This window comes from Cucurbitaria berberidis (genome assembly GCF_010015615.1).
Source record: "Cucurbitaria berberidis CBS 394.84 unplaced genomic scaffold K460scaffold_1, whole genome shotgun sequence".
Lineage (NCBI taxonomy): Eukaryota > Fungi > Ascomycota > Dothideomycetes > Pleosporales > Cucurbitariaceae > Cucurbitaria > Cucurbitaria berberidis.
The window spans coordinates 6,215,917-6,233,256 of NW_024468935.1; the positions used below are offsets into that span (position 1 = coordinate 6,215,917).

The 17,340-nt window shown below is 53.8% G+C and overlaps 8 protein-coding genes across 8 annotated transcripts; 2 read left to right on the plus strand and 6 right to left on the minus strand.

The window, feature by feature from the left end:
- Window positions 1–1,368: 1,368 nt before the first annotated feature.
- K460DRAFT_270109 (GMC oxidoreductase) lies at window positions 1,369–3,283 on the plus strand (the record flags this gene model as incomplete). The annotated part of the gene is made up of 2 exons (XM_040927622.1): window positions 1,369–2,478; window positions 2,528–3,283. 2 exons carry the CDS (start codon window positions 1,369–1,371, stop codon window positions 3,281–3,283), a joined length of 1,866 nt encoding a protein of 621 aa, XP_040794398.1.
- Window positions 3,284–3,525: 242 nt separating this feature from the next.
- Window positions 3,526–5,206, minus strand: K460DRAFT_373749 (uncharacterized protein; the record flags this gene model as incomplete). The annotated part of the gene is made up of 2 exons (XM_040934607.1): window positions 3,526–5,005; window positions 5,055–5,206. 2 exons carry the CDS (start codon window positions 5,204–5,206, stop codon window positions 3,526–3,528), a joined length of 1,632 nt encoding a protein of 543 aa, XP_040794399.1.
- Window positions 5,207–5,358: 152 nt separating this feature from the next.
- On the minus strand, window positions 5,359–6,278 carry K460DRAFT_42314 (uncharacterized protein). The gene is made up of 2 exons (XM_040938196.1): window positions 6,189–6,278; window positions 5,359–6,137 (listed from the first exon to the last, which is right to left on the minus strand). Exon 2 carries the CDS (start codon window positions 5,943–5,945, stop codon window positions 5,511–5,513), a length of 435 nt encoding a protein of 144 aa, XP_040794400.1. The 5' UTR covers window positions 5,946–6,137; window positions 6,189–6,278; the 3' UTR covers window positions 5,359–5,510.
- Window positions 5,817–8,053, minus strand: K460DRAFT_362587 (amino acid transporter). Its single transcript, XM_040932669.1, has 4 exons — window positions 7,252–8,053; window positions 6,442–7,176; window positions 6,182–6,396; window positions 5,817–6,126 (listed from the first exon to the last, which is right to left on the minus strand). The coding sequence occupies exons 1-4, from the start codon at window positions 7,743–7,745 to the stop codon at window positions 5,978–5,980; spliced, it is 1,593 nt and encodes a 530-aa protein (XP_040794401.1). The 5' UTR covers window positions 7,746–8,053; the 3' UTR covers window positions 5,817–5,977.
- On the minus strand, window positions 7,526–8,529 carry K460DRAFT_42291 (uncharacterized protein). Its single transcript, XM_040938190.1, has one exon. It carries the CDS (start codon window positions 8,470–8,472, stop codon window positions 7,915–7,917), a length of 558 nt encoding a protein of 185 aa, XP_040794402.1. The 5' UTR covers window positions 8,473–8,529; the 3' UTR covers window positions 7,526–7,914.
- A 1,406-nt stretch (window positions 8,530–9,935) lies between these two features.
- On the minus strand, window positions 9,936–10,798 carry K460DRAFT_273109 (SRF-TF-domain-containing protein; the record flags this gene model as incomplete). The annotated part of the gene is made up of 3 exons (XM_040927851.1): window positions 9,936–10,223; window positions 10,283–10,417; window positions 10,553–10,798. The coding sequence occupies 3 exons, from the start codon at window positions 10,796–10,798 to the stop codon at window positions 9,936–9,938; spliced, it is 669 nt and encodes a 222-aa protein (XP_040794403.1).
- Window positions 10,799–12,300: 1,502 nt separating this feature from the next.
- Window positions 12,301–14,060, plus strand: K460DRAFT_362590 (tetraspanin). Its single transcript, XM_040932670.1, has 3 exons — window positions 12,301–12,881; window positions 13,004–13,239; window positions 13,380–14,060. The coding sequence occupies exons 1-3, from the start codon at window positions 12,716–12,718 to the stop codon at window positions 13,650–13,652; spliced, it is 675 nt and encodes a 224-aa protein (XP_040794404.1). The 5' UTR covers window positions 12,301–12,715; the 3' UTR covers window positions 13,653–14,060.
- Window positions 14,061–14,788: 728 nt separating this feature from the next.
- On the minus strand, window positions 14,789–17,036 carry K460DRAFT_401845 (uncharacterized protein; the record flags this gene model as incomplete). The annotated part of the gene is made up of 6 exons (XM_040936468.1): window positions 14,789–15,683; window positions 15,730–15,926; window positions 15,973–16,025; window positions 16,071–16,172; window positions 16,220–16,894; window positions 16,946–17,036. 6 exons carry the CDS (start codon window positions 17,034–17,036, stop codon window positions 14,789–14,791), a joined length of 2,013 nt encoding a protein of 670 aa, XP_040794405.1.
- Between the last annotated feature and the right edge of the window lie 304 nt (window positions 17,037–17,340).

The following is a 17,340-nucleotide window of genomic DNA, read 5'->3' on the forward strand; positions in this document are numbered from 1 at the left end:
AAATCATTCGACCGCAATCGATCCAACGCAAATAAACCAGGCCAGCGATATTTAATAGTTCGATAAACGTTGGAGACATTGCGGTGAGGTCTGAAGCGTAGTCATTGAATCGGCCTAGTGGCTTGGCGCTGATTTCGTCGCACCATCCCCGCTCTGTACACTTGCCCGCCCAGGTGCAGCACCAACCGACGCCAGAGAGTATGATAAGCGACGCCGTGTCCATTTCTAGAGCTTGTGATCCTTTCCCTCGCTACACGACACCGCCACGATGCCCGGTGGAAGCCTTCTCAACCCATTCGTATCCGAAATATAGCCCTTGGTGCATGCAAGGGCACAAGGACGTTGAGCGTTAGGAGTAGAAGAGGTACATCAGGGAGTTGAGCAGGACACTGCTGAGCTTTTTGCTTCTGTAAGCAGCTCTACTCGAAAACGCTTGACGCCACCGCCCGCCTTCTGTGTCGCTCCGATAATCCGATAATACCCTACCGAAGACTGCCTGTCATTCTCGAAGACGAAACTTCTCACGCTATAAAGCGTAGCTATAATTCCAATACAGGAAAATACCGAATAGACTAACTGCCTTCGCAGAGATCGACTGATGCAGAATCCAGTACCGTTTTTTTACCGCCTGAACTTATTGCTCTTGCTATAAGGACTCTGGAGGATTCTGAGATGCTTCTCCCCAGGTCCGAACTAATCTGACATAACGTCCAATATTGACTTTTTGCTCAAATCTCTTCCTGAGTAGCGATAGTAGCTGCACAACTTTTAGATATTCATGCTCCCACTTACGAGGCGTGAGATCCATATCCTCCGCATCCATGTCAACTTCCGCAGTACCAGGTACACGTTGCTATTTTCTGCAGGTTGCTGCAGGTAAGGAATCTGTTTGGTCCGGCTAATAGCGACAAGCAAGCATCTACAACTGAACAAGAAATGCTTGCATTTAGGTGAACCTTCTGCCTCTCGATCTCTCCTGAGACGCGGAAAAAAGTATTAGTAGCTAATGAGGTAGGGTATGTCTCATCTTTTCAAAAAGTAGCCATGTCCAACCCCGAAAGCGCGATTTGACGTAGCACCAACAACCTGAAAGTACCACTCCCCGAGAAACCCTGCACGTTAAGGGCTGACTACATTTCGCTAACACACTTCCGGGGCTTATCCGCCCCCGCAGGTATGTTCAATAGGATCTAGATCGGCCGGCGCATCTCATAATGGAAGTTCTTCGGAAGAAAACACGATGCGCATATGCAGGTGCGGTCGGAGAAGTCTGTCAAAAGTATAATTTTATAACTAAGCCTATTCATACAAATACCTCCAATGCAGCTGCCCCCTCAGAAGCCTCAGCGCGGAGTGTAGTTCGCAATCATGTCCTGGCCCCCAACACATCCTTCTCGAGGGCGGACCAGCGTTCTCCTCACCTCGCTCCTCTGGTCTGCGTCTCTTTTCGCACCAGCATTCTCATCCCCGACAGATCCAATTTCCGGCCAACACCTCCTCGGTTCTTCCTTTGGCATACCAGGTCTCAACGCAAGCTTCGACTACGTCATCGTGGGCGGAGGAACAGCAGGCCTCGCTGTAGCTAACCGTCTCTCAGCGTCCGGCGAACACAGCGTCGCAGTCATCGAAGCAGGCGGCTTCTATGAGCTGGAAAATGGAAACAACTCGCAGATCCCGCGTTACGTCTGGGCTGGAGCAGGTCTGGGCTTCGAAGACGTCAATCCGCTGGTCGACTGGGAGTTTGAAACTGAGCCGGAGGAAGGCATTGGCGGAAAGAAGATCCACTACACAAGGGGAAGGACGCTGGGTGGTAGTTCGGCGAGGAATCACATGATCTATCACCGCGCGACAAAGGGGAGTTATAAGCTGTGGGCGGAGAACGTGGGCGATGCGAGTTTTGAGTGGGAGAACTTCTCAAAGTACTATGACAGGTCGACGACGTTCCATTCTGCAGATGCGAGCAAGCGATGGGCGAACTCGACGCCTCCGCACGATCCTGCGGGCGAACGAGCAAAGTCCGGTCCAGTGCAGATTTCGTACGCCAATTATGTTTTGCCCTTTACGAGTTGGGCGCTGAAGGCAGCCAAGGCAGTGGGCATGAAGCCTCTTCCTGGATATCTCGACGGAGACCTGATCGGTTCTGGATGGTCGTTGCGAACTACTGACCCAAAGACCATGGTGCGAGACTCGTCTGAAACGGCGTATCTTAGACCGGCTTTGAAGCGACCAAACTTGATTATTTATAAATCAACAACGGCGTTGAATATTGTTTTCAACGGCACAGAAGCCACTGGAGTTTCTTGCAGTACGCTTGGCAAGAAATTTGGGCTCACTGCGCGGAAAGAAGTCATTGTCAGTGCTGGAGCAGTTCAAAGCCCGCAGCTGCTCATGGTGAGTGGCATTGGCCCACGACAGACGCTAGAGAAGTTCAGTATCCCAGTCCTAGTCGATGCACCGGGAGTAGGACTGGGTCTGGAGGTAAGTCGCTTCGTCATCGTTGCCAGTTATGGTGACTGACATGGCACAGGATCATCCAAGCATGGGAGTAACGTATAAAGTCCGAGTAACTAGCTCAACGGTCCTCAACACGCCGGCGAAGAACCAAGCGGCAACCGAGGAGTTCATTCGTAATGGCGCAGGCCCTTTGGCTAGCACGGGCGGCGACGTCCTAGGCTGGGAGAAAGTCCCCCGCCGCCTCGTATCCAACAGCACCGCAGCAGCCCTGAACAAGGCGCCGTCCGACTGGCCTGATTTGGAATACCTCACCCAATCATCCTACCCTGGAATTCCGCCCGATCAGGATGACTACGCGGGCATCACTGCCGTCTTGGTGAATACTTTTTCAAGAGGCACGATATCCATATCCTCTGCATCCATGCTCGACCCGCCCGTCCTCCACATCGCATTCCTGACCGATCCGCGGGACCAAGAAGTCGCTGTCGCAGCCATCAAACGAGCAAGAGAGATCTTTGCCGATCCGTCTCTTGCACCCGTCGTCGTTGGTGCGGAAGTCGTGCCTGGGAACGGGACGGTGACAGATGCGCAGATCCTGGCTTATATCCAGAAGAACTCGCGGACGATATCGCATGTTAGCTGTACATGTAAGATGGGCAAACGAGAAGACAAGCTGGCTGTGGTGGATTCCGAAGGAAAAGTGTTCGGTGTCAAGAAGCTACGGGTTGTAGATTTGAGCGCTGTGCCGTTCTTGCCGCCTGGGCATCCTGTGGCCACTGTGTACGCGTTAGCAGAGAAGGCTGCTGAGAAGATCCTGCAGGGTAAATAGAGTAAGCTCAAAAATTTAAGTATAGTGTTGGATTGTATTCGGCTGAAGGAGTCAAAGCCGTATTGTAGGTATCGTAAAAACTATCAAACAAAACTTGCGCATAGAGGCGCTGTGTATCATGGCAACGCGTTAAAAACCAAAAGGAGCGGACTTTATCATCAACACTCAACCTCCAAACGCCAGGCCCATGCTAACCCGTGTTCGTGCAAGAAAAGAAAAATCGTCATAGATCATTACCACTCCTACTCATACACGCGATCCCACATGGGACTTCTGTTCCGCTTGTGCCCCGAGCCCATCATATTCCGCAACGGCCACTCAGTCTTGGAGCTCTTGCGTGGGGCCGACGGATCCGGATATCTATCCAGACTTCTGTGCCCGCCATACAAGCCACCCTCGAGGTCATCATAGCCGTTGTTGGAGTACTCTGGGCCGTAGTCCTCGAGGTAGTCGTATCCGCCAGCAAAAGGGTTCTTCGGGGCGTGGCTGGACACTGGGCTGATAGGAGACGACACGTCGTCGGAGTGGTTTCCCAAGCTGGACGAGGTGCTCACGCTGCTTACTGCCATGCCGCTTGAGCTGCTGCCGCTGTGGTTGGGCTGCGCCAGTGGTGGACGCAGTAGGGATCGCGATGCAGCTTCGGCGGCTGGACTGGTGCCCATTGGGCTTGTAGGAACGGGCTTTCGTTTGAGCGTGGCCACGGCTGGTATCGGCGGCATATCCATGTGTAGCGGCGCACTCATTCTCCGAAGAGTCTGCCTTGGTGGTGTCTGGTTTCGTCCCAGGACAGGGGATTCCATCATTTCGTCGTCTGGCTCCGTAACTTCGGCAACAGAGTGCAGATTCGTGTAGCTTGTCCTCTTACCTCGTGCGCGATTCGAGCTGTGCGTATGATATAGTGCAGGCGCCGCCATGATGGGGTTAGGGTCGTGCATTGCCATGGGCGCTGCAACTGGTGGAAGCGCGTTCGCTCTATGTGGCGCCTCCATCTCTGCGGGATCGTAGCCGTCGTCTTCCCAGTTCATGGTGCCATCCTCTTGACTCGCCCGGTTCAGCGGCGTGCGATGCTCATAGTGGTCAGAGCTTAGCGTCCGGTCCTGGAACGAGTAGCGGGGGATGAAGCCTGGTGACGATGGCGGTTGGAAGCCTTCAATGCGCCTTCTCCGGCGGCGGCGCTGAAGGAAGCAGCATGCGAACAGAATAGCAGCGATGCCCAGGAAGGCGAATGGCACACCGACGCCGAGCCCGACCTTTTGGCGTCTGGTCAGCCCGGAGTTGCTGGATTCTGGTGCTACGGGTACTGTTGAGGGTGACGCTGAGCTTTGGGTCGCCCTCGATTGGGAAAGGGTGGAAGCCAGTGAGGGTGAAGACACTGATGATGACACTGGTGTTGAAGTCGAAGGAGTACTGGTCGTGGACGCGCTGTCAGATGCTGACGGTGTGGGCGACTCGGACGACTGCGACAGGCTTGTCTGCGCTGTCGAGGACGCTCCCGTCGCAGTGACTTTACTCGTTGGCGACGCGGTCGGCCATGCTGACTGTGGCCCGAATTCTCTGATTAGATAGTTTTGTATATCCCATGGCAATTCTGAAAACCACTGCGGTTTCTTATCATCCAAAAACTCTTCCCATAGTATGCTTGAGACGGCTGGAACGTTGGTCGCAGCGATCAGGCGGAGCGAAAGTGGTAGTGCTGTCAGGAGCACGTGAGCGAGTGAAACACTGTGGGTTGTCAGCTTGTTGCAATTGAGCTCCATAGTACTGAACTTACGCATCTGGAGTTTCTCTCTTCTCCAAAGATCGTAGATTCACCTCAGCGGATCGTGGTGCAGGTGTAATCGCAGGTGTCGGCATCACCGCACTGCTCACACTGCCAACCACGCTCCCCAGTACCAACCACTTCCATCCTCTTAACGAATGCATACCGAGCGAATGTGGTGTTGGCGTAAAGCAGAAAAAAAGGTATATGCTAGTGCGAACGACTGTCGAGTGTGTACTATGAGGGCCTCATTTTCGGGTGGACGGTGCAAGCAAACCGTGTCGCAACAGCGGTGGCCATAGTTTTTATCACTTGTTTCGACCCATGTACAGCGTGCAGGTCCTCGACGCTCGAGATTCGTCGCGGCAGCAAGTCGACGTAGAGAGAGGCGAAAAGCAAGCGATCAACCAACACAGCCCACCGGTCTCTTTACCACAGTGGGCAGTCTGCGATGCTGATCAGGGCCCGTCAGCGTGCTGCCAGCCGGTTGAAAGACAGCGAAATGCAGGTTTGCCCCTTCACTAGCCACCCGTCACATCGCATTTGAGCAAATGGCATGTCGACATTGCGATAAATTGCGATACACCGGGCGTGCCTGGTTTGCGGGGGACGGCTGTAACTGGCGAAACGGCTGGAGAGTGGCGACATGTGGCTGTGCGCGTTTTGCGTCGTACGTCGCTTCGTTGCCGAACGGAAGTGCGTGGCTGCCGGTCTAGCGAGGGCATCTGGATTTCGCATAGATTGTCGACCGAGGATTATCACGGGACGAGATGGGCCATGTACACGAGTGCTGGTTATTTTTGGAGGCGTATCGGCAGACATGGCCTTGACCAATGGTACGCAGAGCGGTTGAGTGTGGTACGTAAGTTGACCTTGAAGCACTCTATATCCCAATCCTAGCATGTACAAGCACCCAATGATCACAACTCCCCTGGCTACGCAGGCCGGGGCACATCCACAATCCTCTGCCCATGCGCATTCACGTCAGCCTTGCGCTCGCCCGCACCTCGGAAGCTCTTGCGGCCTCTAAACACCCAGTCCATGGTCGTGAGGAACGCAATAACGGCGTAGACAACGCACACATCTACGCGAGTCGTCAGTGAGCTCTAACCTTCTTGGCTGCGGGTTTAGACACTTACAATTCATATTGCCGGCTTGTACTGGCTTTGAGTAGGGGAATGAGTACATGATCAGCGTGAAGCCAGTCCAGGCGAGCAGCACGTAGTTGGCAAACAGGCCGACATTACCCAGCCAGAACGGCCCCGGCTTGATGCTCGATCGACCGCGAATGAGCAGGCACACGATGGGTATCGAGTAGCTCAGGTACAGGAGAACGATGCAGGCTGTGATCATGCTGCGCCGTGTCAGTAACAGCCTTGAAGTGTCTTTGCCGACTTACGAGTTGAATGCTGTCAGCGAGGCCAGATACAAGCAGCCCATGATGGCCACGATGACACAACTAGTAAAGTGCGCATTGAGCGGAACATCAAACCCCTTGTGCACTTTGGAGAGCCACTGATGAGCAGGCATTCCTCGATCCCGTGCAAAGGACCAGCAGAGCCGACTCTGCCAGGTATGGCTTGCGATCAAGCAGCCCATTCCGGTCGCAATGATGAGCGCCTCAAGGACAATCGCCCCAGCCCTGTGGTTCAGCGCTTGGAAGAACACCTCGAGGATCGGAACTCCCGATGCCGACGCCGCAATCTCGGAGAAGTCTCCCACGATGGAAAAGAAGATGGCCATGGAATAAAACCAACTAGTAACGAACCCGATACCGACAGTGCCCATGATGGCGATTGGGACCATCTTCTCAGGCCTATGGACCTCCTCAGCGAGATGGGTGGCGCAGTCGAGACAGGCAAAGCTCCAGTTCGTGTTCACCAGGCCGACGATGAAGGCTATACCGCCCTGCTGCCAGCCGGTGTTGTTGATGAAGGTTGCGAAGACGAATCGAGCATGCTGATGCGTTGGAGCAACGGCCGGTACAGTAATCAGAATGATGGCAAACGACACCAACGACGTCCAGAGCGAGACCTGAGCGACTGTAGGCAGTGTTTTGCCATAGCAGTTGAACAGGGAGCAGAAGATGTTCATGAGTTGATAGGTGAGAAAGACGTGCCACCGTTTGATCACACTGCGAATGGTCAGCTCATATCATCTTCGCCTTCATGTTGCCCAAGCTTTTATCAGATAAGGAAGGCGCGCTCACAATTCAGGGTGGCTGAGCTGATAGCATCCCACAATTGCACCCCCCACCGACAGTGCTACGGACGCGCTGGTGAACATCGACCCCCACCAAGCCAGCCATCCTGTCAAATAGCTCGCAATTCTCGTGAACCTCTTGGGAGCTAGCTCGTTGGCCCAGAAGTACTGTCCACCCGCGTTTGGCAGCGCGCTCGCCAACTCGCTCAGACTGATACCAACGCACGTCGAGACCAAAGCCAGCAGGATGATGCCGTAGATGACGAGCAGCGGACCTCCAGAGTTGATGCCGGTGATGAGAGCGGCCGAGATGCCAAACCACGAATTCGTCAAGGAGAAGCCAACGCCGAGAACCGACAGCACGCTAAAGTTCCTGTTCATGTCTTGTGTATAGCCCATCTCCGCCAGCTTCAAGGCGTCTTCATCGATGGGCGAGTTGTGCACTGCTTCGACATCGGGAGATACGGACGGAGTCATCTTCTTCTCTGTTTCTGACTCCATGGTGTCTGCTGTCTCTGGGCTCCAGACTGGCTGAGATAAGGGTCAGGTCGCACAGGACGCAGTGAAGTGGTGAATCGTGAATTCAAGAGGACTCCTTGCTGGATTTGTACTTGGCGCGAAGCTTGTTGCGAAGCTTGTCACCGATTGCCAAGGAGATAACGCAGAATCGTCAGAGATTATGTATGCTTGATAACGAAGCTCTGTAGGAAGCCCTCGAGCGAGGGACGTGGGGAGAAACGCATGTAGATAAGAGATAGCAAGGTGAGAGCATCGAGAGGCTAAATTCAATGACAAGCCGCAAATCGTACCGCGCATCGAATGTGATAGGCGCCAGCAGCCCTGCTTTTGGGAATTGTAAGAGCGCCCTGCGTGGGTAGAAGAGACGTCGACTCTGATTCACTCGTTTGTCTCCGCCGGTGCGGAGAAAGAGGCGCGCTAACCCCGGATCCGCAACCTGAATCTGTTTAGCAGCAGAATGGCGGGTAAGGCGTAGGTTTGTGACCACGATACAGCATGGCTTTATGAGATTCAACATGGTCATCACTGAGCAATGCATTGCGAATACGTATTTACCTACTGGCGCAAGACTACGGGAATGTCGAATGTATAGGGGCATAGGGAGCTTCAAGAGGACGCCTGGGCTTGTGGCATCGATGTTGCACATGCGCGTAGATGGAAAGTATCTACCTGCGGCACTGCTACGGCATCTAAAAGCAAGGCTAGCCATGTCAGGGAAACAAGTCCCCAGGAATTGTAGATCTTCGTAGAATCATGGTAGCAGACACTAGATGGATGAATGTACCCGTATGTGTAGCGACGACCACCAAGCTGTCAAGAGCGGCAAATAGCAACCTTGGAAAGCCGATGGATGAGGGGTGCAAAGCGGGATGTTTCCGTGGCACTGCAGCCATGCGGTGCTTCCTCGGTGTGTAGCAACAGGTAATCGTTTGTATCTCGTGAATCTCATTGGAGTAGCCACGAGAATCATAGTTTGATGAAACATATTACAGGTCTAGTCCTGTAAGTGCACTTGTTCGTCTTTCGGCTCGACATGCTTCCAATATGCTTCTATAGCAGCAGGTAGCGCAAGCTGTTCGTATCGAGCATCCGCCAGCCGTGTACCACTCCATCGCCGCCTCGTACCACCATCTTGAGAGGAGAATGTTGCAGTCACGCAGTGACACACTTGCTGCCAGAAGCCGTAATTGTGACCTAACAGAGTGGACTAGAATCTTCCAAAGCAACGTAGAAGGGTCCCAGTCGTGTCGGTCGACTTTATTGAGGCTCGAGGACATCGAGTCTTTGTGCTCTGCTCGCTTCGCTGTAGCCAGAGTATGCATCGTAAAGGTGTGATTGAGAGCTCTAGATGGACTTGATCGATCATTTCGTCCCGAAGAGCTGATCAGAAAAGACCTCTACGCGATGGTTCGGTCATGGTCGGGCGGGCACGAGTCCAACAGCAATCGTCATTTGAAACCCGTCGTCATGTCGGTATTCTACTTTGGGTCAAGGGAGCGGTGGATCGTCCCGCGCGACCCGCAAAAAAAAAGTACCGATGAGTGTAAGCCGGCATGCAGACATGTCCTTGCAAAAGCCCTGCGTGCTGGCGGGCCATGTACATGTCGAGAGCAGTCTGTGTTGTGTGCGTGGGCCAGGTTGTGGTGGAGAGGGTGGCAAATTCCCTCCGAATCAGGCAACTACGAAAACAGCAGTTACGCCCAGGCGTCCTAACACGAAAGTGGCATCACGCGACACTCGAGTAAAGGTCGATTACGTTGTATTGTACCAATGCAGAGACAGTTGTGGGGGAATTTGAAAATACACAGCGTCTCGTAGACGTGACACATAGATAGATGATATAGATGTTGGCAGGGAGAGAGCACGAGAGAATAATGAGGAAAACAAAGAAAACACCACACCACGCCCATATCCACGTAAGACGTACAATCGTCCAGTTAGAACTGCACCCGCTTGGCTCTCCAAGACCGCGTTTTCCCACGTCATATCGTCCCACATCTTTCCGCTGTTGCCGCATGCATGCGTACTAGGCACCTGGGCATGGCTGATTGAGCTACACCGTTGATTACTTTTCGTCCATTACGAGGGTTGTCCATATCCGGTTACTATGCGCCGCCTGAAGAGAGACCTGCTACCAAGGTTCAGTCGTGGATCGCTCGCAAAATATTACGTTTAGCCTAGCTTCTGATCTTGGGGATAATGGCCGCCTGGGTGGCGGGGCATGCCTTGCTGTGCCATTGGGTACTGGTTCGACTGCTGCTGTTGCTGGAGGTAGCTCTGGTAGTGCAGGGCAGCCTCGGGCGTCATGTAGGCCTGGGGCATGGCGTTGTTGTTGGGCGGCATTCCGCGTGGCTGGCCGGGCGCGACCTGCGCATGGTTGTCCTCGGGCGACTCGACCGAGTTGTCTGCGTCGACACCGTTGGCATCGCCGCTCGAGGGCTCTGGCGCGTTTAGACAGGCCTTGTGCGTGTTAGCAGTGTTATGCGACGTGGGAGGAAAGGATGGTGTTGGCAGCGTACCTGGATGAGGTTCTTGCCCTCGGGTTTCGTCACCAGCGGTTGCAGCTTGGGCGTGGTAAAAGTGTAGACGAGGCCCGTCTCGGACACGACGAGCAGCAGGACTTGGGTGCCAGTCAGGACGGACAGTTCATAAGCCTAGAGGTGAGGAGGCGATTAGCGAAGAACAGCAACGCAGATGTTGTTTGTCATGCGACGCGGGTAAAGGGCAGGGCAGCGCTATAGACGGGGATTGCCTTGCGATGTGCGCACACAAAACCGTCGACGACGTACCTTCTTCATGATGCCGGCTTTGCGCTTGGAGAAGGTGATGTGCCGACGCGACTTGTCCTGGATGAACTTGATCTCAATCTTCCTACGCTCGCGACCGGGCTTGTCATCATCGTCGTCGTCGTCGTCGGCGGCTGGTCGCGGACGCTTGGTGCCGCGGTTCGAGTCGGCAGCGCCGAGCGAGCCATTGCCGTCGTCGTGGAGCGAGGGCGACGCGTTCTGGTCGTGGTCGGTGAGTTCTGAGGCCATGGTGGAGGTTGTGCGGTGGCCTGGTTACGAGAGTTTGGCGGGAGAGGCCCTAAACTGCTTCCAGCGGGAGTTTGTGGGGAGGTGCCGGTTGATTCTTGCAGTTGGGCGGACGCGCAGAATGTTACAGGCTGTCTGGGAAAAGTTGGGTTAGACTGAAAGATGAATGGGGAAAACGAAGCAGGCGGCAGCGCTTGGGTTGAACGAGTAAGGCCGGGCTGCGTCGACCCTTTGTGGTGGGCGGGGAGGAATGCAAGGAAGACAGTCGCGCTCGGTCACACAGCGCAGCCGGCCGAGGGCAGCTAACATTACTCGGCGGACGGGGCAGGGAGTGGCTGGGGATACGTACCTACGAGTGTAGAAGTAGAAAACAGGTGAATAATCAATCAGGCGCTTACTGGCTTGTTGCCTGGTCAAGTTTTTGCTTTGCGCGCGCCGTTGGGATGGGGGTGCCCAGGTGGAGAGATGGGCCGAAGGCTGGTTACAGTTGGTTGGCGGGCCAGGGCTTGGTGGGAGCTTGGCCGCGGGTATGGCAGTAAGTGTCGACTACGCAGGGCACAAGCTGGTGGTGGTGCAGGTGCAAGAGAAGCTGTCTCGAGACGGAAAGAGATGAACGAGATTGGGAAAAGTTGAAACGGCGGGAATGGTCAAGTATATTTTGCAGGCTGCTTTGGTGCAGACAAGACGGCAGGCCAGCCATCCACTGGGTTGCAGGCGACGGGGGGCGGATGCGCTTGACTTCGCACCCCTGGTCTTTTGCTGAATCGCAGATGGTGTCTTGCAGTTGTCGTCGTAGTCGTCGTCGTTGTGAGGATACGGGCCATTGCGCGGGTACTTGCAGTCGAGCACCTTTTTTTGTTGTTGTTGTGGTCATCATCTGAAGAGGCTCCAACCAACCCACCATTTACCTGTCATGCTCTTTCGAGACGGAGCAGCAGCAACGAGCATTCCCTTCCTCAGCACAGCGCGCCGCCGTCTGCCCAGTGGTCATCAGATCCAGGGAACGCACTAGGCCCTCATTGGACGAGGCCCGCCGGTTGCGAGTGGGGAGCTCCACTGCGCCTGCCCTGTCATTGGTGGAGAAGCTCTGGTGGTGCACAAATGACGCTAAACCTGCTGAGATGAGACTGACGGGCGTGTGCGTGCGGTGAATGTCCAAGGTTTCCGCGCTACACTCAAGGAAGGACCAAGCAGTCTCTACACAGTAGCAGAGGCTACATGCCCTTCGCGGCCGTTGCAGCTACTAGTCAGCAGTGTGCTATTGCATCCAGAAGCTATACTGGGCATGCAGCCCTATCTTCTTCAGCGTTGCACCCATAATCAAGGGCAGCCCGTAAGGGGAAGCCGCGGCCTGCAGGCGTCTTACCTCCTTCCCCGTCCGGTCTCGCTTCGGGTCCAGCCTTTCTCACGCCGCAGGTGCCGCCGTGTTGGTGGCGCCTGCAGCCAACTATCACTCGGTACTCAACACCACACCGCGCTCGTCATGCTGTATCTCTCTCCCTCCATCTCTCCCCCGTCTGATGCTCTCGTAGATGAAAACATGTCGTCGCAGTCGTTTGTATCATCAGTTTCGCCGACAGTTGCAGCGCCAAACATCGAACCACCATGGCTGCTCGCGTCGGTGATTCGCTACTAACAATGCTCCTACACTACTGAAACCACCCACGCATCGTCGTCGTCCAACTGCGACGCGCCACCGCAGAGCCTCTTAATGCTCGAGGCTCCCGTGTCTTCAATGCTATGCACTTTCTGCGCGAGCGCACCTCTTGCCACTTTCACTTCCTTCCCTTCCCTTCCTTTCGCTGTATCTAATAATTTGAGAGCACGCCGGTCGGCTCCGTTGCGCTCGACTTCCATTCTTTGCTTCACGCCTCTTCCTTCCAGTCCCTTTCCGTTGAGCTGCGCTCCAATACCGCCAGTATGCCGACCAAACTGATGATGGTCTTCGTTGGCATGGACCTCCTCTTCGCCGCATGTGGAGGACTACTGCTAGGCTTTTCTTTGATTTCAGAGCAGTCGATGCGGAACACTCCGACAGTGAACAACGTCACGCAGAACTTGCTGCTCGGCCAGTGTCCATTGACAGGTACGACTCCGGGATGCTCATGAAAAGAGGGCCATTGCAATCAATATTGCCGCACTACTGTGGCTGCGGACCGTGGCACACCACCTTCGACATGGAGAACAATAGACTAACAAAACACGTAGCCGGCGTTGTGAACGCAATCTTCGTCTTCGTCACATTTCTGCTGTCCCTCCCAGCGCTCTTCCTGCCCACAAATCGAGGCTGGCTTCGCGCCCAAGGATGGCTAGTTGTCGTCTGTGCAACCTATACACTTGGTCTGGGTCTCGCCATCTGGGTAGAGACGCTGGAGACACGCCGGCACCTTAGCGCAATCTGGGGACGCGAGTCACCGCTCATTCAGAGTCTCTTACAGCAGAAGGTGAGTTCTTTTCCACCTCTGGCATCAGCACTAGAAAGGCCAAGCGGCGGATCGTCTACATGGAGAGGCTCAGCGGGATGCTGATAGCTAGGGGTCCCCGATTTGTGGTGGTATGCAGTCAGATTGCTGACAAAATACAGTTCGACTGCTGCGGATATGTCAACTCGACCTCGCCTCCATTCGTGCAGGATACCACTTGCCCCAATACCCTTGTCGCTGCTCAGAAAGGTGGTTGCATTGGCAAGTTTGCCTCTTTTTCCAACAAGTACCTGGACCAGATTTTTACTGCCGCTTTCGGCATTGTTGGCGTCGACGTTATCCTCGTACTCTGCGTTGCCATGGTCCTCAAATATAGGATGGAGCAGGAACGCTACAAGCATATTGACGAGAAGAACGGATCGGGTGCATCATAAGAGGATAGGACTAAAATGTAAAGCGGGTTTTGGAAGAGAGGTTATACGAAGTCCATGAACGTATCTTGCAATCACGAACGCCTCTTTCTTTCCCACCCCTCAGCATGTGGTGATACGGTGGTAATGAGTAAGAAGTCAGCGGCGCTGACGTACTGGAGCATCTACTTTCATTTCGTGTTGCCCTTCATTCTTCATTTAGCGTTCTTTCATAGACCACAATACCTCACATCTCCATCCGATTTACAGAGAAGAAAAAGGGTTTCGCAGCGGGTGCAAGTATGGTTCAGGGCAGCTATATGTACTCGAGAGAACCCAAGGGTTCAAAACATCCCTGATCCCTTCCTTAGAATACCAGCAACATCCCACCAGACCGTCTTCCGGCAAACGGCATCGTGTGAAACAAAGCTATACCCAATCGAGTCTATTTCCTTCTTACCACACTCCGAGGAGCTGAGCGGGGAGACTACTCACGACTACATGTTCTTTCACGCAGCCTCGTCTTCGGCTCCGGAACTCGTCCGCAACCGAGAGGGGTTGACTTCACCGCCCGGTGTATCTCACGCGAGTCATGACTTACATGCGCCACACAGTAGCACGATAGTGCCCAGTGCATTAGCCTACGCCGCAATAACCTGAGATAGAAGGCGGGAAAGTGGTAATGAAATCTTCCGCCCTCCCCTAAATTGATTGCCAGACTTTCACACTGGCACATGCATGAGACACGAGAAAGTGTGCATAAGAAAGAAAGTCCCGCCTGCGCTTGCAGGGAGGGGGAATTAGGTGCTCGGGCAATCTAATCCATCGCGGGTGTAGATATCGCCCATCTCCTCTTCTAGACTCGCTTGGCGTTGTTGCCGAACTCTTCAGTAGCGCGGCGAAGGATTGCACGCAAATCTTGGGATGATGTGGGCAAAGACGTGAGGTTAGGGGTTTGCTTTCTGTTGAATTACGCGACGCGCCATTGTGCGAGCTCCTGTACGTAGATCCCCCTGAGGAAGCGGGGCGAGAACGGTTCGTAGTAAATGTTGTGCTGGTGCGACGAAGCGAGATTGCACAAGAACATCTCAGCAACGCATCCTTCCTCATTCGTTTTGGGGGTTATTATTCCGTGATGAGGTTCGTAAACCTCCCAGGTTTCACATGTCATCCTCGTCGAAGATTCCCCCGCGTTGCGGTGTAGGAGTCGCTGGCTTCTTTGCGTTCAAGAAGAACTTGCTCACCCTGAGCTGCCTCTCGTCATCTGGATTGCCAAAAATATTGTGAACCCTCTTCCCACCTATTCTGGCAGCATGTTCTAGTCGTGAGCACAACCTCTCGACGCAGTCTTTTGCGTCTAGTATTGTGAGGTCCACCACGGCTCCGGCTTCGACGATGGTATTGCCCAAAAGCTTGATATGTTGCGCAAGGGCATCTACTTCTTTGTTAAAGTCCTTGATTTCAGAGGAGATTGGGAATGGTGACGTGACGGGAGAAGAGCCTGCTCGGGATGGCGCGGGACTGATGAGTGGTTGGTATGGAACTGATAGAAAGCCTGGGCCGATGGCGATATCAAGCAGCGTCAAACGAGCAGCGAGATGACCATAGTCGGTGTCTTTGTTAATCCGGAAATTTGGTGAAGTATTCAGATGTTTATGTACTAGATCAGGTATTTTGGGATCTGCGAGTGGCACGTTGACCGTAGTGGGATCGAGCAGGAATGAAAGAGCAAGGTGCCGCCGGAGGTAAGTAGTCAGGGGAGATCTGGCTGGTAGTGCACAGATGAGATTTCTTTGGAGGATGGGGTGAGTGATGCGTGATAGCAATTGCGGAATGGTGTCGCTAAGCTGTGAGACGATTAGAGACTGGGTATGCTGCTCTGCTGGAGGGCTTCCTACGCCGGATGTCAGCCGTTGGTTGTCGGCGAAGTTGCAGATGGTGGCCTCTATGGCATCTTGGACAGAATTCAAGACGTCGACGTCCCCTTGGACACGGTTATCTAAACAGACGTGGCAGAGTATGTACAAGGCATGACTCCTGACTTTCGTATGCAACCTGAGACAGTTAGAAGACGTGAGAGTACATATATCTACGTTCTTACCATGGTGCAGCTCTGTGCAGCAATTTCGCGGTTGATTTGAGCGAAGCTGGTAGTGAAGGTCTGGTGGCTGACTGGTCCTCGGATGATGGTGCAACCTTCGCACCCGAATTCAGCTTCTGGACATTGGCGCCTATCGAACTGAATATAGCGTCAAGCTTCTTTATGTCGAGTAGCGTCTGGAAATGCACATGATGTGACTACTGGGGTCAATAAACGACATAGCATGGCTAATGGGAGACTTACTTCTAGTATCTCAAGAAACCGTTCATTTAATACTTCGTTTCGGCCAATGCAGACTATAAGAATTAGCGGGGCCTACGGCCAGGTTGGATGGCACGAACTTTGATCGAGCATCCAGGAAGCAATCTCCTCTGGAAGCTCTTGTAGGCGAAATACCTGATGAGCAAAACCGGTCAAGAAAGCCTGGTCTAGTGTTGTTGAGTCTAGTAGCTATTAGAGATGTACGCGTGAGGTCATATGGCAAACACACCTTGAAAGCTAGAAGCCCACCGCTGTTTGGGTAGGCTATCGTAAGGGAACTTGTGGTGTTGCACAGGTGTAGAGTCTGACGTGTCCTCGAAGAAGTAGTAGACGCTTTGCAATTGCGTAGCATTAGTTCTCTGCATGGCGAGAAACAATCGATGGGCTTTCTCAGGATCGTCATCGTCGTCCTGGACTGCTTGACCCAGGATGTCTTCATTGATGGCGAGATTGGCTTTAGGGGTGTCCTCCAAATCCTCTTCCAGGACAGCTTTGTGCTCTTTGATTCTCTGCTCTGTTTCTATATTCTTGTGCGCAGACTCAAGAAGTAGACTAAAAGATTGCTCCTTGCTTTTTTCTTTCTTCGGAGGCCTGCGTAGATCGCCGTCGACCTCATCTGCTGTGCGTTTGGAACGTGTAGTGGTCGTTGACACCTTGAAGCTCGGTTTGGAGTCGCCCCAATCAAGGTCTGGCAGAGAGTCTGAGTCTGAGTCTGAATTGAGGACTATTTGCTCTCCATTGGAGACGATGCGCCTGCTTGCGCCCGAGTTGACCGAATTCTGTGACGGCTGTGGAGGTGCTGCCTCAGTACTTGTCGCTCTAGTCGGTGCGGGCGCCGTTGTTATCGCGGACGTGCTCGAGTTGGTCGACCGGGATGCCTGTGCATTGCTTGCATTTGAACTGGCTGCAGTTGTTAGCCCAAGGCTGTGAGGGCTGATGTCAAGAGAAGCAGTACCTCTCTGGAGCGGGGTGCTTTCCAGCGTCGCCTGCGAAGATTGTGATAGCGGGGCGAAGAAGTCTCGTATACTTCTTTTCTGTGGCTTCATCTTGCCTCGACGAACGTGGGCGCAGCGGAATGGTGGGGTGGAGGTGTGTTCCTGGTGCTTGGCGCGTCCCAAAGAGATGCGAGACGGCCTACACGCTGTCACGTGGCCTGACTACGTGAGTAGCTTCATTTCAATTGACGACTCCGCAGCGGAATGCGCATCCGCCGGCATCCGGGCATGTACTCGAAAAGTGCTCGTCATTGCTTTTTAGACACATAACTACATAGCCAGGCCGGTCATTTCGCTGCACTCGGATCCGAAGTTTGTGCAGCCCGACGCTGAATGGTAACAGAGTTTCAAAAGG

What these genes read in the sequence shown, in the direction of transcription:
- K460DRAFT_362590 (XM_040932670.1), top strand. Translation starts at nt 12,716, where the DNA reads ATGCCGACCAAACTGATGATGGTCTTCGTTGGCATGGACCTCCTCTTC. An exon ending in CGGCCAGTGTCCATTGACAG is followed by an intron (nt 12,882 to 13,003) that starts GTACGACTCCGG and finishes CAAAACACGTAG; the next exon opens with CCGGCGTTGTGAACGCAATC. An exon ending in AGAGTCTCTTACAGCAGAAG is followed by an intron (nt 13,240 to 13,379) that starts GTGAGTTCTTTT and finishes GACAAAATACAG; the next exon opens with TTCGACTGCTGCGGATATGT.
- K460DRAFT_42291 (XM_040938190.1), bottom strand. Translation starts at nt 8,472, where the DNA reads ATGGCTAGCCTTGCTTTTAGATGCCGTAGCAGTGCCGCAGGTAGATAC.
- K460DRAFT_42314 (XM_040938196.1), bottom strand. Translation starts at nt 5,945, where the DNA reads ATGCTAGGATTGGGATATAGAGTGCTTCAAGGTCAACTTACGTACCAC.
- K460DRAFT_362587 (XM_040932669.1), bottom strand. Translation starts at nt 7,745, where the DNA reads ATGGAGTCAGAAACAGAGAAGAAGATGACTCCGTCCGTATCTCCCGAT. An exon ending in CAGCTCAGCCACCCTGAATT is followed by an intron (nt 7,177 to 7,251) that starts GTGAGCGCGCCT and finishes GACCATTCGCAG; the next exon opens with TGTGATCAAACGGTGGCACG. An exon ending in ACAAGCCGGCAATATGAATT is followed by an intron (nt 6,127 to 6,181) that starts GTAAGTGTCTAA and finishes CGACTCGCGTAG; the next exon opens with ATGTGTGCGTTGTCTACGCC.